The sequence below is a fragment of the Medicago sativa genome, chromosome 4, assembly GCF_051527215.1.
Source record: "Medicago sativa cultivar Bolivia chromosome 4, Bolivia_mono, whole genome shotgun sequence".
Classification (NCBI taxonomy): Eukaryota; Viridiplantae; Streptophyta; class Magnoliopsida; order Fabales; family Fabaceae; genus Medicago; species Medicago sativa.
The window spans coordinates 87,462,973-87,485,912 of NC_140752.1; the positions used below are offsets into that span (position 1 = coordinate 87,462,973).

At 33.0% G+C, this 22,940-nt stretch overlaps 3 protein-coding genes across 3 annotated transcripts; 1 reads left to right on the forward strand and 2 right to left on the reverse strand.

Moving 5' to 3' along the window:
- Window positions 1–5,408: 5,408 nt before the first annotated feature.
- On the reverse strand, window positions 5,409–22,576 carry LOC146933263 (uncharacterized). Its single transcript, XM_085707824.1, has 5 exons — window positions 22,181–22,576; window positions 21,953–21,975; window positions 17,830–18,169; window positions 17,477–17,504; window positions 5,409–5,595 (listed from the first exon to the last, which is right to left on the reverse strand). Exons 1-4 carry the CDS (start codon window positions 22,494–22,496, stop codon window positions 17,479–17,481), a joined length of 705 nt encoding a protein of 234 aa, XP_085563950.1. The 5' UTR covers window positions 22,497–22,576; the 3' UTR covers window positions 5,409–5,595; window positions 17,477–17,478.
- Window positions 6,809–11,015, forward strand: LOC146933264 (uncharacterized). Its single transcript, XM_085707823.1, has 8 exons — window positions 6,809–7,894; window positions 7,987–8,214; window positions 8,460–8,719; window positions 9,092–9,244; window positions 9,332–9,574; window positions 9,859–10,045; window positions 10,136–10,261; window positions 10,353–11,015. Exons 1-8 carry the CDS (start codon window positions 6,878–6,880, stop codon window positions 10,887–10,889), a joined length of 2,751 nt encoding a protein of 916 aa, XP_085563949.1. The 5' UTR covers window positions 6,809–6,877; the 3' UTR covers window positions 10,890–11,015.
- LOC146933265 (protein FAR1-RELATED SEQUENCE 5-like) lies at window positions 13,440–16,912 on the reverse strand. Its single transcript, XM_085705013.1, has 2 exons — window positions 15,454–16,912; window positions 13,440–15,019 (listed from the first exon to the last, which is right to left on the reverse strand). Exons 1-2 carry the CDS (start codon window positions 16,334–16,336, stop codon window positions 13,500–13,502), a joined length of 2,403 nt encoding a protein of 800 aa, XP_085561139.1. The 5' UTR covers window positions 16,337–16,912; the 3' UTR covers window positions 13,440–13,499.
- Window positions 22,577–22,940: the final 364 nt, after the last annotated feature.

Sequence of the window (22,940 nt, forward strand, 5' to 3'; positions counted from 1 at the left end):
AAGAGTTGCATAGTTGAGTCAAGATGGTTTAAGATGAAGAGTTGCATTGTCAAGTCAAGTCGTTAAGTTATGAAGTTAAAAGAAGTATTTAATGATGAATTATTATGATGATACATGACGATGTTTATGAGTATATTTATGATGAGCAATGACGATGTTATGATTAATATTTGATGTTATGTGATGATTGTTTGTGACTAGTAATCGGTGATATATGAAGGTGTTCATAATTGATAATTGATGATATATGAAGATGTTTATGATTAGTATTAAGATGATATATGATGATGCTTATGACTAATATTTTGTAGATATGTGATGATATTTATATGATGATATATTGCTAAGATGAAATGATGATGTCTATGTATTTGATTATAGTTGTTAAATTATAAGATGTTTATATTGTTAAATGTAATTTATGATTTATGAGCTTAATATTATTGTTTGAGAAATCTCACCCCTTCTGCTTGAAAATGTTGCTCTTCGTATGGGTAACTTGCAGGTAATCAAGATTAGGCGTGGTCGTGAGTGGACTCCTCACAGTGTGTCTTTAGGTGCTCTGATACGTAACGGGATGAGAGTTTTGACATTGTTTCTATTCCTTACGTATTGTTTTAAGAGATTTATAATGAAGTTGTTGGATTTGAACTAATTATTATGTTTTAGACTATTTATGAGACTTTTATGATGAGGCATTCGTGCCAAAGACTATTTATGATGTTGAAATATTTCCGCTGCGAGATTTAAAAGATTATGTTCTTATACTTTTGAAGGATAAATTATTATTTATTCCATTTACGATTTTTAAGAAATGTGACATTCCGTTTGTGTTGAAAAACTCTGATTTATTTATGAAATTTTTACGTTGGGAAAACGGGGTGTTACAATTGGTATCAGAGCAGGTCGGTCCGTCCGGCCAAGTAGATGAGTCGTTGTGTCGTGTCGTCGTGTTTTCTAGTTAGTAGTTATGTTTTTATGTGATCATGTTTAATTGACTATCTTGATGTGGTTTTTTTTTTTTGTGTTTTGTTTGAAGAAGCAATAACTAAATTTATTTTCTCTTGTGCTTTGAATTTCGAGGACGAAATTCTTTTAAGTTGGGGAGAGTTGTAACGCCCTCCTTTTATTTAATTATTTTTATTAAGTTAGAATCTATTTATGTGATTTATTTATATATATGAGGTGTCAGTATTTTATTTTGTGGCATTATTCTATTAATTATTAGAATATGAGAATTATTAGTGTAAGTAGAATTGGAGGTTAGAATAGAAGGAAGAATAAGTTATTGGGCCTAAATAGATTTAGGAAGAGTGATTAGTATTATAAATAAGGAAGCTTAGGTTAGAAAGAGTTTTTACGTTAGACCGCTTTTTGGAGAAAGAGAAGAAAGAGGAGAACTCAGAGAGAGAGAGAACCCTAGGAATGAAGAACGCTGCTTTTGATTTCAGAAAAACAATCTAAGGTAAGGGTGAGACTATCTTTCACTAATATTAGGTCTGTGAATCATTAGATTGCATCTAACCTTTAGGATGAGTTTGTAAGGGGAATTTCTGTTCATCTAACGGTGGTATGACTTGTGGGTAGTAAAGGGTTTATAATTTTCAATGTTTTCTTATTTGACTCTATGATTATATAGGTGTCCTTTTCTGTTCTTCGTGTCTGTGTATAAGTAATCCGATTTTACTATCCTATGAGTTAATATTAATCGATGACCATGCACTGTTCCTTTATTAATTAGGGGTTATATACCTTGCATATTTACAAGTAGCTATCCTGAGATTCATGATTTAAAAATCAATGGATTATTAAACGATTTTGTATATATCTCCTGGACTATGAAGATAAATATTTGTAGCATGATGCTAATTGACTATTACACCGTTTATATGAAGAATTGCAATTATATTAATTAAAATAATACACTGCAATTTCATTGTGATGTTTATAAAGATGATAGTAATACTCAAATTATTTTTATTATTATTTTAACGTGTCTGAAATAATAAGCTTTTGAATTGATTAGGTATTAATTTAAGGGTTCTTAATTTTAAGGGTTGTGTACTCATGTGGGTAGCAAGGAGTTCTTAACTTTCAGTATTTTTATTTATTCTTATAATAAATCTTTGTTATATTAAGTTCTCAAGTGTTCTTATAATTATAAATTTGATTACAGGCTGTTGTGTTTTTTTGAGTTTAGTAGATAGATCATATTTCCAATTTGGTTGACCGAATCTCATGTGACCAAATAGATCTTAGATTTCAGCAACAGAAAGAGTGCAAATCAGAGTTCTTTTCTAATGAAATTTATCCATAAAAGTGCCTTGTGATTATCTAGGTTTCTCAGTCATAATCTCTTTCTGCAATACTTTTGTTAGGCTATTATTATTAGAGGTGATCTTATTCTTTAGTTTAGAGTATGTTAGGTTGTGTGTAATCGTACTGTGCTCATGTCCTTATTGTAAAGTTATGATGATTAAGAGTGGGTGTCTAGTTTTAGAGCTATTCAAACCATATGAAATAATGCTTATGAATATTAATTTTAAAAGGAAATAATGCTTGTAAAAAAATATCACCAACCGAGTATAACACTATAGCTTGTTTTCTAGTAATACTTTTCTTTTAAAAAGGTATTTGTGGAGTAGAGATTGACATATAGCCTAGAAATTATTTAAGAGAAAGGCCGTATGTTGCTCGTAGGTTTCTCTCAATTAGAAAAACATGTTTTTATCTTGGAAAGAAAAATAAATAAGAATAGTAGAACTTTGCAAAGTATGAAATATTTGGCAATGTCTTTTGATGTGTTCTTTAATGATGTAATCGATGTGTTATTTAATGATGTAATTGATGCCTTGATATAAAGATGTGATTTTTGAAGATGTTAAGGATGTGTTATTTGAAGATGTGTGATTTAAAGATGGGTTATGTAAAGATGTGATATTGTTATTTATGCACTATATGTGTTAATTATGATGTTTATGATGATGCGATGTTTAAGATGTTGTTGATTATCATTTGATGATGTTGTACTATGATGCTGATATGAGATGAATTATTTATATGTTGCATATACTGCTAAGTCTTATTTAAGATGTAAATGTCTGTCTAAGTCAAAGAGTTTGTTAAGTCGTCGAGTCGTTATGAAGTCATCAAGTTGTTAAGATGTTATGTTGTCAAGGTGTTAAGATGTCATAGATGTTCATGAAGTTTCTAAGACGTAAGATGTTGAGTCCATGCATACTCATTTATAGATGAGGGCTCATGCCCTGGAGCTTTTGCTCAACCACGACGATGGAGCTTTTGCTCAACCACGACGATGGAGCTTTTGCTCAACCACGACGATGAGGGCTTATGCCCTAAAATGGTACCACATGCATTTGCATTTTCATGATGATCAAAGATGGTTTAAGACGTTAAGAGTTGCATAGTCGAGTCAAGATGGTTTAAGATGAAGAGTTGCATTGTCAAGTCAAGTCGTTAAGTTATGAAGTTAAAAGAAGTATTTAATGATGAATTATTATGATGATACATGACGATGTTTATGAGTATATTTATGATGAGCAATGACGATGTTATGATTAATATTTGATGTTATGTGATGATTGTTTGCGACTAGTAATCGGTGATATATGAAGGTGTTCATAATTGATAATTGATGATATATGAAGATGTTTATGATTAGTATTAAGATGATATATGATGATGCTTATGACTAATATTTTGTAGATATGTGATGATATTTATATGATGATATATTGCTAAGATGAAATGATGATGTCTATGTATTTGATTATAGTTGTTAAATTATAAGATGTTTATATTGTTAAATGTAATTTATGATTTATGAGCTTAATATTATTGTTTGAGAAATCTCACCCCTTCTGCTTGAAAATGTTGCTCTTCGTATGTGTAACTTGCAGGTAATCAAGATTAGGCGTGGTCGTGAGTGGACTCCTCACAGTGTGTCTTTAGGTGCTCTGATACGTAACGGGATGGGAGTTTTGACATTGTTTCTATTCCTTACGTTTTGTTTTAAGAGATTTATAATGAAGTTGTTGGATTTGAACTAATTATTATGTTTTAGACTATTTATGAGACTTTTATGATGAGGCATTCGTGCCAAAGACTATTTATGATGTTGAAATATTTCCGCTGCGAGATTTAAAAGATTATGTTCTTATATTTTTGAAGGATAAATTATTATTTATTCCATTTACGATTTTTAAGAAATGTGACATTCCGTTTGTGTTGAAAAACTCTGATTTATTTATGAAATTTTTACGTTGGGAAAACGGGGTGTTACATTAAGGAAAGAAACACTTTCCATTGTTTGGATCACCAATGATGAAGGAAATAAAGATTGTTTTTGGTGGGGTCCATAGCCAAATTTGTTTCTACGCTGATATGCGAAGAAAGTGCATGGAAAGAGCATCATTCAGTGAAAGGTCCATTATACCCTTGCTTTGAATGATGGGTTCAGCTATTTTTTTTTACGTATCAAGGGACTAATGAATTAATTAATATAATAATATTAATATTACAACTTTTTAACTGTTACATGCTTACCTTTCTATTTTAAATATTCATTAATTTTATTTTGTGCTATTGTTAATTTTTTCAATTTTAGTTGATGTTGAGAAAAAAAATACTATTTAGTTAAAATATATTATTTCATTTTAATATGGGGTGTTTATGTCATTTGTCAAATTTATAACTTTCTTTCCTTTCACTTTCCTATGACTTTCATTCATTCCAAACAACTAAATAATCATCTTACTTTTCATTCACTTTCTACTCACTTTTCATTCACTTTCTACTCACTTTCAATCATTTACCATTCTTTCCTTTCACTATCTTTCCTTATACTTTCTTCGGTCATCCAAACATGGCCTTAGTGAATTTGATTTCGTGTGTTGTTCAACATTTCTCTTTTTAATAGATCTCGACTTTGAAAATTATAAGTTAAATTATTAATAAATTATGGGATTTGATACCAACCTTTAGGATGTTAGATCTCTTCAAAACTATTCCATTCATCCCAAAATATAAGGAAAATAGATTAACAAAAGTTGATGTATTTGGTTTGCATATGTCATTAAACATGTTTAAAGGGAAGAAAAAAAAAACTATGAATGTTACACTTGATGGGCCAAAGCAACCCTACAAGTAATGAGTTTGTCGGTTTTCTCAATTTTCTATCCGATATGAGACATATATAACTCACATTTGCACACAACAACACTCTTGAGCTTTCTTTATATTAAAAAAAACACTCTTGATCTTATAATTAAAACTATGCCAAAATACATGCCCAAAGCTTTTAGTGTATCTTTTTAATCCTTACGAGTTGGAAATATCAGCCCACTTTCACAAATTATTGCTGTAACATAATAGCTCAAGACTGGTTATCAAGTTTTATATTATAATTATGATAATTAGCATTACATGATGAAAATATATAATTGCAAAGAAGTGAAGAGCCTCTACTAATATTTATTTATTCATTTATTTATTTATACTGCAATTTGGTGGTGTACTGTACTGTATGAAATTTGTTCCTTTGAGGCTTTGCAATCGGTGTATATGCTACTTTAGCTGCACAAATAATTAAACATTTAAACAAAAATAACAAAGTGTTACTAATAAGTTGACTTTATAAAATTTCCTAAAAAAAAAAAGACTTTATAAAAATGTTTGCATTAATTAGAAAGCTAATCGATCAAATATTAAAAACGATTTAAGGTCGTACCTTCAAGGGGGAGTGGTTATGGTGCATAAGCAAAACTTATGCACCATGCATAAGCCTAAACCGGATCCGGCCCACTAAACCAAGCCCAAGCGAAAATTGCTTTCTACACCACTGAAATTGCTTTCTTCACCTAAGAGCAAAACAAAACCAAATTGCAACGGAAACGTTTATAACATTCTCGCCTGTAACAACCTCGCCGTCGCCTGTAACAGTTTCCGGCACTGGCGTTCACCAACTTCATCACCGTCGTCCTTTTCCACCGTCAAAATCACCGTCGTAGTTCACAATAATCATCACCGTCGTCGTTTTCTGCCGATTTCGTCATCATCGTTCGCATTTCCAACTTTCTTCACCATAACCGCCACCGTAACCGTCTTTCACGATAATCATCACCACCGCATTTCATCATCGTCAACATCACCTTCGTGCAAGCATTCTCAACTTCACGCAAGCATCATCTTCATCATTACGGTTGTTTGAAACTGAACTTTAAAACTCAACAAAACTCAACAAAACTCATCAAAAATGAGGTTTAAACAGGTTTGAACTTATCTTGTGCTTTGAAATAATTACAATTATGTAACTGCATCTGTGTAACCATTTTTGTTTAGTTGGAAAGTAACTGCATCTGTGTAACCCTAAATTGACATTCTAATTTTGAATTGGGGAAAATGAAGTCAAATTAATGGTTTCAGAGTGATTAAATGTGCTTATTACAGAATGTTTTGTTTAAAAATTATGCCAAAACCATTTGCCTGTGTAAATGGTTTCTGCGAGTTTCATTATGAAACCATTTTGCTGTGGAAATGGTTTCAAAGTGTTAAGTTGGTTCAATTATAGTGTTGTTGTTGTTTGTTTGTTCATGATGTAAATTGATCATGTACATCTTGTTCATGATATAAGTTGGTTCAATTATAGTATTGTTGTTGTACTTTGTAAGCACTTGTGCTGAGCAAATGGTTTTGGTAAACTCTGAAAAATATGCTAAAACCATTGTGCTGAGCAAATGGTTTTGGTGAGTTGTACTCCAAAACCATTAGCTGTATTTAATGGTTTTATTTGATCATCCAGGTGGAAAAAACTACAGAGCAAGGTACATTGCCATCATTCAGTTTAGGACTTACACAAATGGAGGAGGAGGATGAAAAGAATATCAATGACTCGTCATCTGCTGGTGATACAAATAAGGATCATAAAAAAAGAGAGGCTAAGGGCAAAAAGAAGAAGCATAAACCAATAGAGGCTAAGGAGCATAAAAAAAGAGAGGCTAAGGGCAAAGAAAATAAGGAGCACATAACCAGGAGTAAAAAAAGGAAACAAGAGAATGAAGAACAATTGGAGGATGAACAAGAGAGGCTAAGGGCAAAGAAAAAGGTCACTGGTTCATCATCTGGTGGTGATAAACATAAGGAGCAGAAAGAAGATGCTAGAAGTAAGGAAAAGAGGAATAAGAAAAGGAAACAACAAAATGATGGTGAAGATTCTGATGAAGGAAGTTTGAATGAGGAAAATGCAAAGCACAGACTGAGGCACAAGCTGAGTATACCTAAGGTATATGAAATTATGAATTCAATATATCGAAAGAGAAACAAAACAGAGATCATTGAGGTTTTGAATAAGTCTGGCTTTGGTGGAATGTTGCATATCTGCAACTGGAAAAGAATCCACACTTTCTTTGTGGATTGGGTTGTTAAAAACTTTGACAAAGATAACATGTGGATTGTATTAGGCAAGAATGAGGTACTTCCATTGAAAGAGGAAGATGTACATAGGGTGTATGAGCTTCCAGTGGCAGGGAAGAAGATTAACGTGGATCTATGTTCTGAGGAAGCAATAAAGAAATTAAGGAAAGAATTAGGTCTGACTGGAACTTATTCGGCTTCTGTGAGGGTGACAGAATTGGAGAGAATACTGAAGACACTCGAGAAACCAAATGCGTGGGTGAAAGGTGCAATCTGTTATATCATTCACAATATTTTGTGCCCCACTAATAGTAGCTTTGTATCTCTCCAATATGCACACATATTTGAAGATCCAGCTGGGGTATCTTCTTATAACTGGTGCTCCCATGTTCTTGAATATATGAAAGAAGGCCTGCAAAATCCGGAAGTTGCAAATCCATTAGCGGACTTCCACTTCCTAATGGTGATCATATTATATATTCTGTATATTTGTATTTTTTAAACAAATAAGTGTTAGATTTTTAAATTATGTATATGCATGATTTTATTGTGCAGATTAATTACATGGACAAAATGGGGAAGAGAAGTCCTTTTCTGACAGGACAATACAAGCGGCCATCACTTCGTGATTGGGATGTCATGGCGGCAAACCAAGAACTTCAGAAGGTCTATGACATTATGGGACTCGAGCATGGACTGACAGCCGGCGTAACCAGACTGCACAACACAATTGAAGGTCCCCTTGTATTGTGTTTTGATGCAGATACTTGCCCACTCTCTAAGGTGAGATAAAACTGTCAAAAGATGTATTACATGAATGGCATAATATTGTGTTTTTATGGTTTTCAAAATAATAATAGTACATATAAAACTAAAAATAATTAAACCAAACTTATTGTTTCAGTAATAATTCCATCATTTAAAACCATTTGAAAATGATTTTGGTTTCACAATTAAAGCTCAGAACCATTGAAACAGACATATGTTTTTCAAAATAGTAATAGTACATATACATAAAAATTTTGCAGGCACAGATGCATCTTAATCATTGTAGGTCTTGCATACAAATCTACACTAAAACTGCTGAAACCTTGGAAAGAAGAATAGCTGAGGCAAAAGTTGAAACTTCTGGGGAAAATGATGATGTTCCAAAAGATACAACCAACGACAGTCCAACTGAAGGTCAACCTGAACACGACAAGAATAACAGTTCAAGTCATGAAAAAAGTATGGAAGCACCTGATAGTGAAGAAAATAGAGGGGATGGAAGCACTGGAAGGGAAAAAAGGTACTGCATCTAATTTTAAGTCTTAAGACGATTTAATGTTTGATATCTGCATAAGATTGACACATATAAGCAAATGTATAATTCAGTGAAGAAAATCATGACAAAGATGTATCAGATGAGATTGATGATGATGATGATGGAGAAAATGAGATTGATGCCAAAATCCTTGATGATTCAGTGAGGAACGCATGCAATATTTCCGTTACACAGGAAACAATCTTGAGGTTTCCAGAGTTTTTTGATGGGGGAGAAGCTTCAAATGCAGGGTAAGAAATGAATACAAATGATGTGTTTCAATGGTTCTTAATTTGTGATATGTACAACTATATGAACTAACTAATGCTTTTCTATATATGATGTGTTTGTCAATAGTAAATCAGTTAAGACAAAATCTGAGACAAAATCTGAAGCAAGCAATGTGAATCAAGAAAGGGTGATGGAGGAGGATAACCCAGAGAAGGACACGAAGCAGGAGAATGCAGAGGAGGATAAGAATTTGGAATTTTGTAATGACATTATTGTAAAGTAAGTATCGACCAATGTGACATTGCTTCATTAAATTCTGCAAAATATAAATTCTGGAAAGTAACAATTACGTAATTTATTTGACAGGGCAACTCCGTTAAGGTCAGTGTTAGCAGATGAGGTAATTGACTTGGACAATGACAAAAGTGTGAAGGCAAGGAAAAGAAAGACCAAGCATGACATATCTGGAAAAGCCCCTGAGCGTGAAAGAAGAGCTGTAAAGAAATCGAAATACCTTGAAAGCCCTTATGATGAAGCTGTCTACGAGTCAAAATGCAATAAGATGCAAAAGGACATATCAACATTTGCATGGAGCAATTCACTTGATGAGTAAGGAAAACCATTTTAAATATTTATTGGAATATTATATGAATTAGTACTTTGTTAGCACTTTGGTAAACTCTGAAAACTATGCTAAAACCATTGTGCTGTGTAAATGGTTTTGGTTAGTTGTCCTCCAAAACCATTGACTGTATTTAATGGTTTTATTTGATCATCCAGGTGATAATGATGATGATGAGTCAAACTGTTAATGCTTATTTGGCTATACTAGAGTTTCTAATATCATATAATATCGTATTAGTACAAACGCTAAATGATTTATAATAATGTAGGGAGGAGTTTTTGTACTGCTCGGAAAACGGCGCTCATGCTTACGCTCTACAAAGAAGAGACTTGTGCACACTTAAAAAAGATGAATGGGTCAATTGCTTCGTTATAAATGCCTGGGTCAATTGCTTGAACTGGAATCAACAACCAGCTGACAAAATGACAAGACTGGTCACACCATTCATGAATTTTGTATGCATTACATTTCATGAATGTTAAAATTTTAAATACATAATGTTTAGTTCTTTTTGAAATTGATTTTGACTCATTTTATATAAACAGGTTGACTTGGAAAGACCTGATGCCCTGAATATAACAGAAAAGGTTGCATTTGAACGATTCATCGAAAAGCTGAAAAAGTTCAAATACATGGATTGGAAAACTATTGACCCTTCATGTCTAGAATATGTGAGACTACGTTCATTTTATTTTTGAAAGATTTCTACACATTAATTGTTTGAATTATATGATGTTGATTGTTTTTTTACTGATGAAATAGATAATGACACCAGCAATAATTGGAAATCCGGGTAGTCATTATGTATCCTTCGTAGTGAATCTCAAGAGCCAAAAGTTACAATTCCTGAACAGCTTGGCAGGAGATCCACTGCACATGAAGAATGGAGACCCAACTGTGTACAAAAGAATGTTTGATGTATGGCTGAAGGAGGTGGAAGCATTCGTGAAAGAATTGTATAAGAAAAGCAACATCACAATGCCTTTCCAGTTTAGCAAATTTAAATGGGAAACACCAAAGGTGCCTATTCAAACTGATAAAGACAGTTGTGGAGTGTTTTGCATGAAGTTTCTTGCTGAATGGGAGGATGGCAATCCAGAAATGGAATCTTTCAAAGGTTGGACCAAACTGAAAAAGCGTGGGGAGAATGGAAAGGTTACAAGAATTATGGATATGAGAATTGAAATCTGTTCAACAATATTAACTGACTCCAGCAATAGCAAAAGACAACATGTGGAGAAGGCAGCAACTTCAAACTACAAACAAGTGCTTGAAAAGCTAGCATCTCCGATTAAATAATGAATTAGTTTTAATGTTTTTTTTTGGAGTTTTAATGTTTTTTAAGGAGTTTGTACACAGATGTTGATGAATTTATATATTTCTGTCAAGTTTATGGAGTTTTAAATGATGAGACTATTACTGAAACCATATGTCTGTTTTAATGGTTTTGATAGCTTTAATTGTGAAACCAAAATCATTGTCAAAAGGTTTTAAATGATGGAATTATTACTGAAACAATAAGTTTGGTTTAATTATTTTTGGTGTTATAGTGCAAACTTATAACATAGAAAAGAATTACTTAATACGAATTAATCAATCAGTAACCACTTTTTTATTTATTAAGCTTCATCATCTCTCTTTTGTTTCTTCCGTTGTAAAACAAATTTCTGCATTTGTCTAAGTAAAATTGTGGTTTAATGGTTTATAAAATAAAAGAATAATAAAAATTATTATTGACAAACAATTTTAAATAATGACCTTTACTGAAACCAATAGTACAGTTTAATGGTTTTGAAAGTATTCTATGTGAAACCAATATATCTGCCTAATGGTTTTGTAACTGCCTAATTAGAGACACATAAATTTCCACGCCCCACCAAGATAAATACGGGAAAAGGTATAATAACGGTTAGAATGGAAGAGTCAGAGTCATGGACAGTTGAAAAATGCAATTAATTTAAATAAAGGAGTTAACTATGGTTTTGTAGGGAAGTTGAAACTAAATGAAACTGCCTAGTATGGTTATTAAACTGCTTAGGATGGGAAGTTGAAACATAAGGATTAACATATTACTATATATAATGAGGTTGCTTTAGAGAATGTTTCAGAATTAGTACCATAATAAGGTCTTGTGTCACTTACATTTCCAAAACAAAAAATGTCAGACGTCACTACTGCAAATTCCGCTCCAGTTGCTGTAAACGGAGACATCGCAACGGCAACAAATCTTGCAAATGAAGTAAGAGAAATCATCGTAAACAACACATTTGAAGCAATCTATTCCGATGCCAATATTAGAAACCAATTATCCCAACTTTTAAGCCAAATCCGTCCACTAAGACACCTCCTCAATCCTGTTCATTCAGGATTAGTCTGTTCATGTCTTCAGTTGCAAAACATGTTCGCTGCAGGTTTACCAATCATTGAAACTGATACCCTAAATGCAAACATCGCAAGACAGGAACTTGCTGTGTTCGAACGACAATGGAAGGTGCTCAATGATGATTTTGTCGCTGCTGAAAAAGCAATGACAGAACTATCATTGCAAAAGCATGCCTCTGATACTCGAATCGAAGTATTGGAGAAGGCACTTGCAGAAGAAAAAGAAAAAGGGATATTGATCGGGACAGAATTTGAGGCATCAAGGGTTCATCACTCGCAGCTGGCAGGGAGGATTATGGCTGGAACTGAATTACACACAACGTTGCAGAATGCGGTTGAGCAATGGGAGCAGAAGTACAATCAACTTGTGGTATGGAGAGAGAAAGTGTTGGATTGCTGGACAAAAATCAGGGCGTTCTATGGATGAAGAAAAAAGTAATCTTAGTATTTATTAGTAATCATATTTATGTTTTCATAATATTTCTGTATAAGTATTTTTAATTTTGTTATGTTTGGATTTATAATGTTAGTATGGTTTGTAATGTTTGGAACTATAATATTAGTATGTTTTTCCAATAATGCCTACATTGTTTAAAAATGCCTTGTTTTATTATGACTTTGATATCAAATCCATTGAAAACAGCAACAAACACTATTAAGAACAAAAAAACCATTAGATATGATAAATTGAAACTACTGAAAAACTCTGAAAAACTATGCTAAAACCATTGGCTTGTGCATATGGTTTTGGTGAGTTGTACTCCAAAACCATTGGCCTGTGGAAATGGTTTTGGTGAGTAATAAGCTAAATTGCTATCAAATTATCCCTAACACTCATACTCCAACAGTTATTTTAAATGATTCAATCATTAGGTTAAAAAATCACAGTTGAATATTCACATTGAGTTAAAAACATCACAGATTGAATCAAATTAACCGATGTAATCAACTGATGTAAACAACTGAACTAAAATATCACATATTGCAATGATTCAATCATTGCAATGATTCAATCAAGTAAAATTCTTACTACAACAATAATTTGCAATGATTCAGTTTACTTCAGTTTTATAGCATCAGTTTTCAATTCAATGAGTGGTTTCAATTTCAAAAACATAGTAATATTGTCACCGCGCATTACATCAGAATTGACATCATTTAATATTAATTTTATCACTTGAATAGATTGAAGCAAATTGCAAAACTCAGTAATTTATCCACTTAACTCAGTAATTGAAAATCTTAACTAAACCATAATTATAGTTTAATGGTTTTGAAAGTGTACTATATGAAACCAAATTAACAGTCTAATGGTTTTGTACCAAAACATAGTAATAAATGCGTTAAAACCAAAAAATGTGAAAATGTATAGTTTCCAGAAGATAATATTCAAACCAATGCATAACAATCAAGAATTTGATATGAAATCTAGTACAAACTTATCACATATAACATAAGTGACCGCTTTTTTAGTTAAAGCATCATCATCTTTCCTAACTTATAACATAAAAAACAATCAGTGCCCGCTTAATTTGTTAAAGCCTCATCATCTTTCTTTTGCTTCTTCCGAGCTATAAGGAATTTCTGTCTTGCTCTAGCTTTTTCATAATCACTTTTAAGTCGCTTCTTTGACCTAATTGGATTTGGTCTTTCTTTGAACTTTGGTGCAGTCCCAACAGATGGTTCACAGACAGCAACTGCTTTTGAAGACTTAGAAGGCGTAACGGATGATCGATCTGTATGAATACCTTTAGAAATAAGAAACTCCTCTGCCTTTTTCCCTGCCTCAAGAACACCGTTGAGAAATATTTCAGATGCCTCCGCATCTGCGCAAACACGTGTAGAAAGCTGAACTGTAACAGCACAAATTTGTTGATATCGTTGCGCTTCAGTGGTGTCTTTAGTGCCAACATTCATGGTGGATTTCAGCTTATCGACAGACGGACGCACATCTCTAGTCCACCGCTTTAAAACATATTGTGCAGGTATAGTCTTCAAAAAATGATATTGCACATGACCACCTAAGACCTCCAAAATCTTGAAAACATGTCGACATAAGAAACCCCGGTTCTCAAACATACGACATGAACAAGTAAAACTTTTGCTCCCAATGTCGACTGTGACAACCCTTTCATCAAGTCGATTATGATCTTCAAACCTTGGGGAAAGGTTTTCTTCAAATTCTGCATCCAAAACATCAACATTCGAAACCCTCTCATTATCATTATCAACATCATCGTAATTATAATCAACCTTCTCAATTGTGAAAACTTTGAAGAACTTGTTCAATTCTGACCCTTTTGTTGTGTCCTCCTCATAATAGTATTTGAAGGAAAGGTCATACTGACTGTGAATAAATGAAAAGCAAGATGGTGTATACTTGTTTACTACGGACCGCATAAGCTGACTGTTGGGATAATTATTTTTTGTTCTAGTGTTTGCAGCCTTAAAGTCCAACTCAGCATGATTATCCCTCATTCTCTGAACCATAATGTTGAAATGACTAAAGAATCGAACAAGTGAATGGTCTGGCTGCAAAAATCCACGAAGAAAAGCATTGAAAGACTCACTTAACTGTGTCGTTTTCAAACCAGCTGTAAAATGTGACCTCACCCAAACTGAAGACCAATGCATACGATTTGAATGAGTTTGAACAAGCCACTTAAAGTCCGAAGTAGGCCTTCCATTAAAACAGTTTTTCATCATCTGATCCCAATTGTAGTCGAAATCTGATTCATCTTCGACATTTGAAACCAAATTAGTTAACTCATCGAAAAATGCACTGTTTGCACGAGAGCCGAGATTTTTCTTTGCATTCTCTCCCATGTGCCATGAGCAAAGACCATGAAAAACACCTTGAAAAACATTCGGAATTGACTTCAACAACGCACCAGCCTGGTCTGTGTATATGGTTTGAGGTTTCTTATTGGACATACACTTCAAAAAAGTTGTAAACAACCAATCAAAAGTAGCCGATGTCTCATCATACAGTAGCGCAGCACCAAATAACACACTCTTACGATGATTGTCAAAACCAAGAAAGGCAGCTGAAATGAACCAAATCAGAACAAAATACAACATATTTAAAAAATATAAAACCATTGTGCTGTGTAAATAGAAAAAGCTATTTATTTAACAACTGTAAAAAAACACCTATGATCTTTGCATAGCTGGACATAGCACAACTTCTCAAGCGAGATGTCTAAACTCGCAAACACAGACAGAGCTATTTATCATCGATAAAAAAACACATATGATCTTTCCATGGCTGTACAGAGCATAAATTCCAAGGCAAGATAGGATCACCCATAAACCAGAACATTAAATTCTAAACCTTCAATCAATATAAACATTCAATTCTAAACACACACAAGAGCCAAATTAACACACATATACCAGAACCTTCAATTCTAAACCAGAACATTCATTCAAATTTCAAGAATATAAGAATTAAAAACTGTGAGAAGTACAAAATACTAACCTAATGGCCGATATTTATTGTTTGTTCGGTAAGTTGTATCAAAACTGACAACATCACCAAATAGAGCATAATCTTGTTGCATAATTCCATCTGCCCAAAAAATACTGGCTATGTCTTCTGCAGCATCAACTTGGATATCATAGTAAAAACCTGGTTTCGAGAGAGCTTCATTTCTAAAGAATTCTTGAATAACAGTTGCTTCACCAGCCACCATCTCCTTTTGACGAGTTGTCATTAGATAGTTCTTTAAGTCCGAAAATCGAAAAGGAAGATTCTCCGTGCCTCCAACTCCTTGACCCATCACTTCATAAGATGTTCTCATCGACATTCCAGCTTTAGAATTTATTAAAGCAAGTTGTCCTTGAACTTCATTTACTTCTCGAAATGATCTCAAGTAGCACAAATGCTCTGGTTTATGTAATGGATGACAGTGATCAACTTCCCACTTATATATCTTATAGACATTCAACGCTTCATCCAACTTCAAATATATTCCAGCTTTACAACCAACCCTTTCCTCTGGTTTTTCTTTAGCTTTCTCATACTCAACAAGAACTGGACTGTCACATGTTGGCCTGTTTTTAGGATTAAGCAGACTTCCCTTCTTGAAACCTTCTTTGTTACAAACATAACGCACATAATGTACCTTATCCGATTTCTTATTTTGTGAATTGTTCTTGGACTTCAACATACTCCTAACAGAGAATCCAGTGTTATATGCATAATTAAAATAAAAATCTTCAATCTCTTTTATAGATTTAAAGACCAAAGACTTCCATGATTCTTTATCACTAAATGAGTAACATTGAGAACTATCCGCATCAATAACTGAATTTTCAACCGTCAATTGTCCACTCTCAGATGAAGTTAATATCAAATCCATTGAAAACAGCAACAAACACTATTAAGAACAAAAAAACCATTAGATATGATAAATTGAAACTACTGAAAAACTCTAAAAAACTATGCTAAAACCATTGGCCTGTGGATATGGTTTTGGTGAGTTGTAATCCAAAACCATTGGCCTGTGGAAATGGTTTTGGTGAGTAATAAGCTAAATTGCTATCAAATTATCCCTAACACTCATACTCCAACAGTTATTTTAAATGATTCAATCATCAGTTTTATAGCATTGAGTTAAAAAATCACAGTTGAATATTCACATTGAGTTAAAAACATCACAGATTGAATCAAATTAACTGATGTAATCAACTGATGTAATCAACTGAACTAAAATATCACATATTGCAATGATTCAATCATTGCAATGATTCAATCAAGTAAAATTCTTACTACAACAATAATTTGCAATGATTCAGTTTACTTCAGTTTTATAGCATCACTTTTATATCATCAGTTTTCAATTCAATGATCCTTAACTTCAATTTTAAAGCATCAATTTTCAATTCAATGATTCAACAGTAATTTTATATAATCAACAATAATTTTCAACGATTCATATCACAGATTGCATCGAATTAACAGACTGAATCATATAAATGAATAACTCGCCGGAGAAATACGTCGGAGTGAATAACGTCGAAGGAAGGTGAGAAACACGTCGGAGAGAAATGTGAGAATCACGTCGGAGAAGAATCAAGTTGCAGCAGCGAGAAACGGTGAGAATCGAGGTGCCGGCGATGAATTTCTGAATCACACGAATCAAGATGAATCAAGATGAATTTCTGAATCGCACGAATCAAGGGTGAATCACGTCGGAGAGAAGGCTGAAAATAACGTCGGAGAAGCGAGCAAGGCTAAGAATCACGTCGGAACGGCAAGAAACGGTGAGAATCGTGATCGTGAACCGGCGCCGGCGACGGAAACGGTGAGAAAAGCGATCTTGTTAGGGACGAAACACTGTGGCATCTGAAGCTCAAGATTAGAACACGTGTGCAATATCGGACGGTTGTGATATGTTTGAGCTGAAGCACCAGATTATAACACCTGTCCTTGATCTAACGGTTCTGATTTGCTTATGCACCATGCATAAGGAAATCCTTATGCATAATAACTTTTGCCCCTTCAAGGGTATCTGCATTGTCCATAACCTATACCCACGTAAAAATAGAGAAGATGATATCAATTATTGATCCACAATTTAATTAATCAACAACGCAAAATACATAAAAAAAAATGTCTCGCAAATGTATAAAGTGGGTACAAAAAAATTAAACTCAAACACGTTTTTTTTTTCCTCTATAAAAAAGTAAATTTTGAACTACGGTCCTCATAAAAACAATTCAGATTTTTCATCCTCCTTTTGTCCCTACCACTTTACGATTTTACGATTTTATAGAAAATAAAATTAATCTTTGGTAAAAAGATAAAAGTAAATTAATTAAAATAATAATTTGATAGAGCATTTGATCATACTTGGGTCAGTTACGGCAATGGTTGCAAGGTCACCAAAATTACAGGCACTAGGGTTTTGGCCCTTGTTTCTATAGAAGCTATCAAAAGCATATGAAGCATGACTTTGAAGTGTGTTTGGATTAAAGCAGCTTCCACCAGGCTGAATAGGTCCGCAATTAGCTCCATTTGAACATGCATAATTTAGAGCATTCTGCAGTCGAGGGCCAGCAGCACTACTCCTAACCATGCACCATGTTTTTGATTCTACAATCATCACATTCATCAAAATCATGGCTGTGAAAATAGTTAACATTATCATAACAGAATGCAACTTTGGTGAGGCCATTGAAGAAATCAACGGTTTGTTAAATTATTATATATGAGGTGATTTTGCTTTCTCTATTTTAATTCTATTTTGCTCTCTTCCTCATGCATAGGTATAAATAGAATGGGCTGATGAGCACTTGGACTTGGTATTAAATTATAAAAAACAAAAAATATATTAAAGAATAATATTATTAATATAATTTAACTTTTTTGATCCAATTTATATACTTTTTATTGAATAAAAATATTTGAAGAATTGAGGATGATCATGCGGATAATAAGGAAATGAATCAGACCAGTTTTGACGGTGAAGATTGAAGAGGCTCCTGCGGAAAAGGAAATGATTTAACCAAAATTTATGGTGAATTAAGGAGGCATAATGGGAAGAAAGTTGCTTTTCTGACATCAAATACTTCATAACCACACATGTAAATGACGTTTTTGCCCCCAACGGTAGTTAACTACCGCTGGTTTTGTCCGGCGGTAGTTAACTACCGTTCACATGTTAAGCTTAAAAAAAACAAAAATAAAGCTCCTGCGGTAGTTAACTACTGTCGAGCATAAAAACTGACTTGTTTTTACTTTTATTGCATCAGACTCCAATGGTTACTTATGTCCTTGGGTATTTGTTGTGTTTGAAGTGAAACATGAATACTGAATATTAGTGCACATGGCTACAATGCATTTTTTGTGTTGTGGCAACAACAATAGATTTCATGATAATCTTGCAATTTTTTATAGCACCAAAAATAAGCAAGGAGATATGGTATTACTAAAAAAAGGTAAAGATAGAATCTCAGAAAACGTGTTGCAGTGAGATTTCATTTCATTTCACATGACTAGTCATGATTACTCTTGACCCATTTTCATCAACCAATCATAATTTGTCTCACTTTCAAAATTTCATAGCATTTTCAATACTTCCCTCTTTTTCATCCCTTACCCATTGGAGCCTGATGCAACAAAAGTAAAAACAAGTCAGTTTTTATGCTCCACGGTAGTTAACTACCGCTGGAGCTTTATTTTTGTTTTTTTTAAGCTTAACATGTGAACGGTAGTTAACTACCGCAGGACAAAACCAGCGGTAGTTAATTGCCGTTGGGGGCAAAAAGGTCATTTACATGTGTCATTAGGAAGTATTTGATGTCAGAAAAGCAATTTTCTAATGGGAAGCTTGGTCAAAGCCTCGAGGGGGCAGTCCAGAATTAAAGGATTCAATTTTTGAATCTTGTGGGCTGGGTAAGGACAAAGTAAGCTCCACATCTTCTAACTCAATGGGGGGTGGGGTGCGGAAATTACTATATCCAGTGTGGGTGCTATAAATTCAACAACCGAAAACAACATAATAAAAAAAAAATGCTCATAACGCTCATTTTTGAATACCCTCTCTAGCACTCACTTTTTTATTAGATGAAATTAATGTATATCCCACCATTTGTGTGGCTTTTATTTACAATGTGTAGACTCACAATGATTTAAACAAATAAGAGAGTGAGTATCAGAGAGTGTTCAAAAGAGAGTGTTGTCAGCAATACTCCATAATAAAACACACAAAAGATTATGGATCAACCAAAATTAAATCATCACATGTTCTATCCATGTAAGCCCGAATTTTTTCGTTGGTCCTGGGCGAATCAACCTTTCTCGAATATCTTGGAAAGAACTGACCGAGGAAGTGTCTAACTTGATGGTTCCTTCAAACTATGTTGACCAAATATAGAGAACATGGTTCTCACGTTGTCATCATTTTGGAGCTTTATTTGGTTGAACCAAACACTCCCATCATATTCCATCGATGGACGAAGATACTTCCTTTTGTTGGATGAACTCAATGTATGTCCCACCACTTTTTGCGGATTTTATTTACAATGTGTAGACTCACAATGATTTAAACCAATAAGAGAGTGAGTATTAGAGAGAGTGTTCAAAAGAGAGTGTTGTCAACACTACTCCATAATAAAACACACAAAAGATTATGGATCAACCAAACTTTAAATCTTCACATGTTCTATCCATGTAAGCCCGAATTTTTTCGTTGGTCCTGGGGTGAATCAACCTTTCTCGAATATCTTGGAAAGAACTGACAAAGGAAGTGTTTAACTTGATGGTTCCTTCAAACTATGTTGATCAAATATAGAGAACATGGTTCTCACGTTGTCATCATTTTGGAGCATTATTTGGTTGAACCAAACACTCCCATCATATTCCATCGATGGACAAAGATACTCAACATTGTCCACCCTTCTTGTGTCTCAGTGGTTGGGACGACCATTAACTTGGTCTAGCTGGTCCTTTAAATCAGACATTGTGACGTCAACATGAATCCTAAACATATTAGGTTTTCCCCCGTTGTAGTACATTACAACAAGTTTGGTGTATACATCTACAAGATAAGTGTTCAGGGTTCTATGGTTTGGTTTACAATTGAACCAAAGACACCAATTTATAAAAGTTTATGCACGTCGTGAACTTAAACTGTTAGTGTAGTGTGGACCATAGAAAAATCTTGTATTTGATTGATTCAATTTATATAATTCGAAATAATTTAGAATGGTTTCAGATTATTTAACTTGAATCAATCCAAAATCTGGACGATGGCTTGGTCAGCAAGTCTGCATGGTGTTATGCATGTTACATGTGTTTTTGACAGGTCAACAACGTTACTTAGTTGTTTATTGAGTAAAAAATAAAAGTGAAAATTCAATGCATCAACACAAAAATATAAAAGTAATAAAAAATTATATTTACTCGTTTCGTTACTTTTAATTTTAAATATCGAACATATAAATGTTTATAAACATATCATACATAATTTATTTAAAATTGTTTTCCTCACCGTTTTAGTTTGCGATGTTTGCACTAAAATGTTTACATTTTTTTTGTGCGAGGCATTATTTAGATCTATTAAAAAATATTATATTACGCTAGGGCCGGCCCTAAATGGCCCGGGTAGTCCGTTTTGACAACTCTACAGATTCTAGCTTTGTAATTTGAGATTATTCATATTTTTGACCTTCTATTTTTTTATTTTTTTTGTAGATATAGAGTCCAGAAAAGTGATCTAGAAATTGAATTTTTTCATGATTTTTTGAATGCATGTTTAGAACGTTAAAATATGACTTTTAACATAAAATTATAATATTTCGATAAGCGACAGATTAATTATGAATTATTAATGTCCAAGAAAATCAAAAAATAAAACACAGGAAATTTCGACCTACAAATTAAATTTTAAGTTTGGTTTTTGGCTTTTGCAGAGACTTCTACAAAAGTACAGAGATAATCTGCAAAGTCCCGTACCATTTTTTAACGATGACTTAATTTATTTTAAATTTTCTACTAAAACGTACATAATTTCAACTTTGCTTCGCTGTGGGCATATACTCATGGGTAAAATTTTACTCCCTAATTTTTCTAGCAAGTTTAAAATATCATAATATATAACATCCACCACAAAAAATGTCATGCATGTTTATGAATTGTTCATAACATGTTTTATTATATAATTCTCATAATTAATATTACATAATTTGAAAATATATAATTGCAGAGGAATGAAGAGCCTCTACTAATATTTATTTATGTTGTGATTTGGTGGTGTATTGTATGAAACTTGTTCGTCGAGGCTTTGCGATCGGTGATATGCTCCCTTTGCAGCCCTAATGATTAAACATAAGCAAAAATAAAAAAAGTGTTACCAAATAAGTTAACTTTATCTTGTCAAAAAAAAAAAAAAAAAAGAAGTTAACTTTATAAAATGTTTGTATTAGAAAGCAAATCAATCAAATAGTGAAAACAATTTAAGGTTGTACCTTCAAGGGTATCTGCAGCTTCCATAACCTATACGCACATAAAAAAGAGAAGGTGAAATCAATTATTGATCCATAATATAATTAATCAACAATACAATGTCTACTATATTCTATGATTTTATAGGAAAATTATCAGACCAAAACAATATTTTATGATTTTATAGGAAATAAAAAGTTAATCTTCGGTAAAAAGATAAAAAAAAATAAAAATTAAATAGGGCATTTGTTCATACTGGGATCAGTTACGGCAATGGTTGCAAGGCCACCAAAATTACAGGCACTAGGGTTTTGGCCTTTGTTTTGATAGAAGCTATCAAAAGCATATGAAGCATGACTTTGAAGTGTGTTTGGATTAAAGCAGCTTCCACCAGGCTGAATAGGTCCGCAATCAGCTCCATTTGAACATGCATAATTTAAAGCATTTTGCAGTGCTGGGCCAGTAGCACTACTCCTAACCTGGCACCATGTTTTTGATTCTACAATCATCAAAACCATGGCTGTGAAAATAGTTAACATTATCATAACAGAATGCAACTTTGGTGAGGCCATTGAAGAAATCAAAGGTTTGTTAAATTATTATGAGGTAATTTTGCTATCTCTATTTGAATTCTGTTTTGCACTCTTTCTCATACATATGTATAAATAGAACCTGGGTGAGCACTTGGATTTGGTATTAAATTATAAAATCCAAAACAATATATTAAAAAATAAAATCATTAATATAGTTTAATATTTTCACACTGATATTACTTTTTATTGAATGAAAAATATTTTTATATCATTTAGATCGATCCTTAGCATTGATGGGAGTCAAATTTTCTGGTGGGAAATGCCAATAAAGTACATAGTTTTGAAGAGAGTCAAATTGTATGGTGGAAAAGTATATAGTTTTGAATATTGTCTTTTTATTGGGATTTTAAATATTAACTTTTTTGTTTTTCTAGATTCTTTCTATTAATGATAGTCATATATAAGACTAATTTTCTTTAGGAA

Bases quoted from the DNA above. Each gene is read 5' to 3' on its own strand.
- LOC146933264 (XM_085707823.1), top strand. From the start codon at position 6,878: ATGGAGGAGGAGGATGAAAAGAATATCAATGACTCGTCATCTGCTGGT. The intron at 8,720-9,091 runs GTACTGCATCTA...GTTTGTCAATAG, and splicing joins AGCACTGGAAGGGAAAAAAG to TAAATCAGTTAAGACAAAAT. The intron at 9,245-9,331 runs GTAAGTATCGAC...TTTATTTGACAG, and splicing joins TGTAATGACATTATTGTAAA to GGCAACTCCGTTAAGGTCAG.
- LOC146933265 (XM_085705013.1), bottom strand. From the start codon at position 16,336: ATGGATTTGATATTAACTTCATCTGAGAGTGGACAATTGACGGTTGAA. The intron at 15,020-15,453 runs GTTAGTATTTTG...GGTTCATTTCAG, and splicing joins CAATAAATATCGGCCATTAG to CTGCCTTTCTTGGTTTTGAC.
- LOC146933263 (XM_085707824.1), bottom strand. From the start codon at position 22,496: ATGGCCTCACCAAAGTTGCATTCTGTTATGATAATGTTAACTATTTTC. The intron at 21,976-22,180 runs GTATGAACAAAT...ATGTGCGTATAG, and splicing joins CATTGCCGTAACTGATCCCA to GTTATGGAAGCTGCAGATAC. The intron at 17,505-17,829 runs GTATGATCAAAT...ACGTGGGTATAG, and splicing joins CATTGCCGTAACTGACCCAA to GTTATGGACAATGCAGATAC.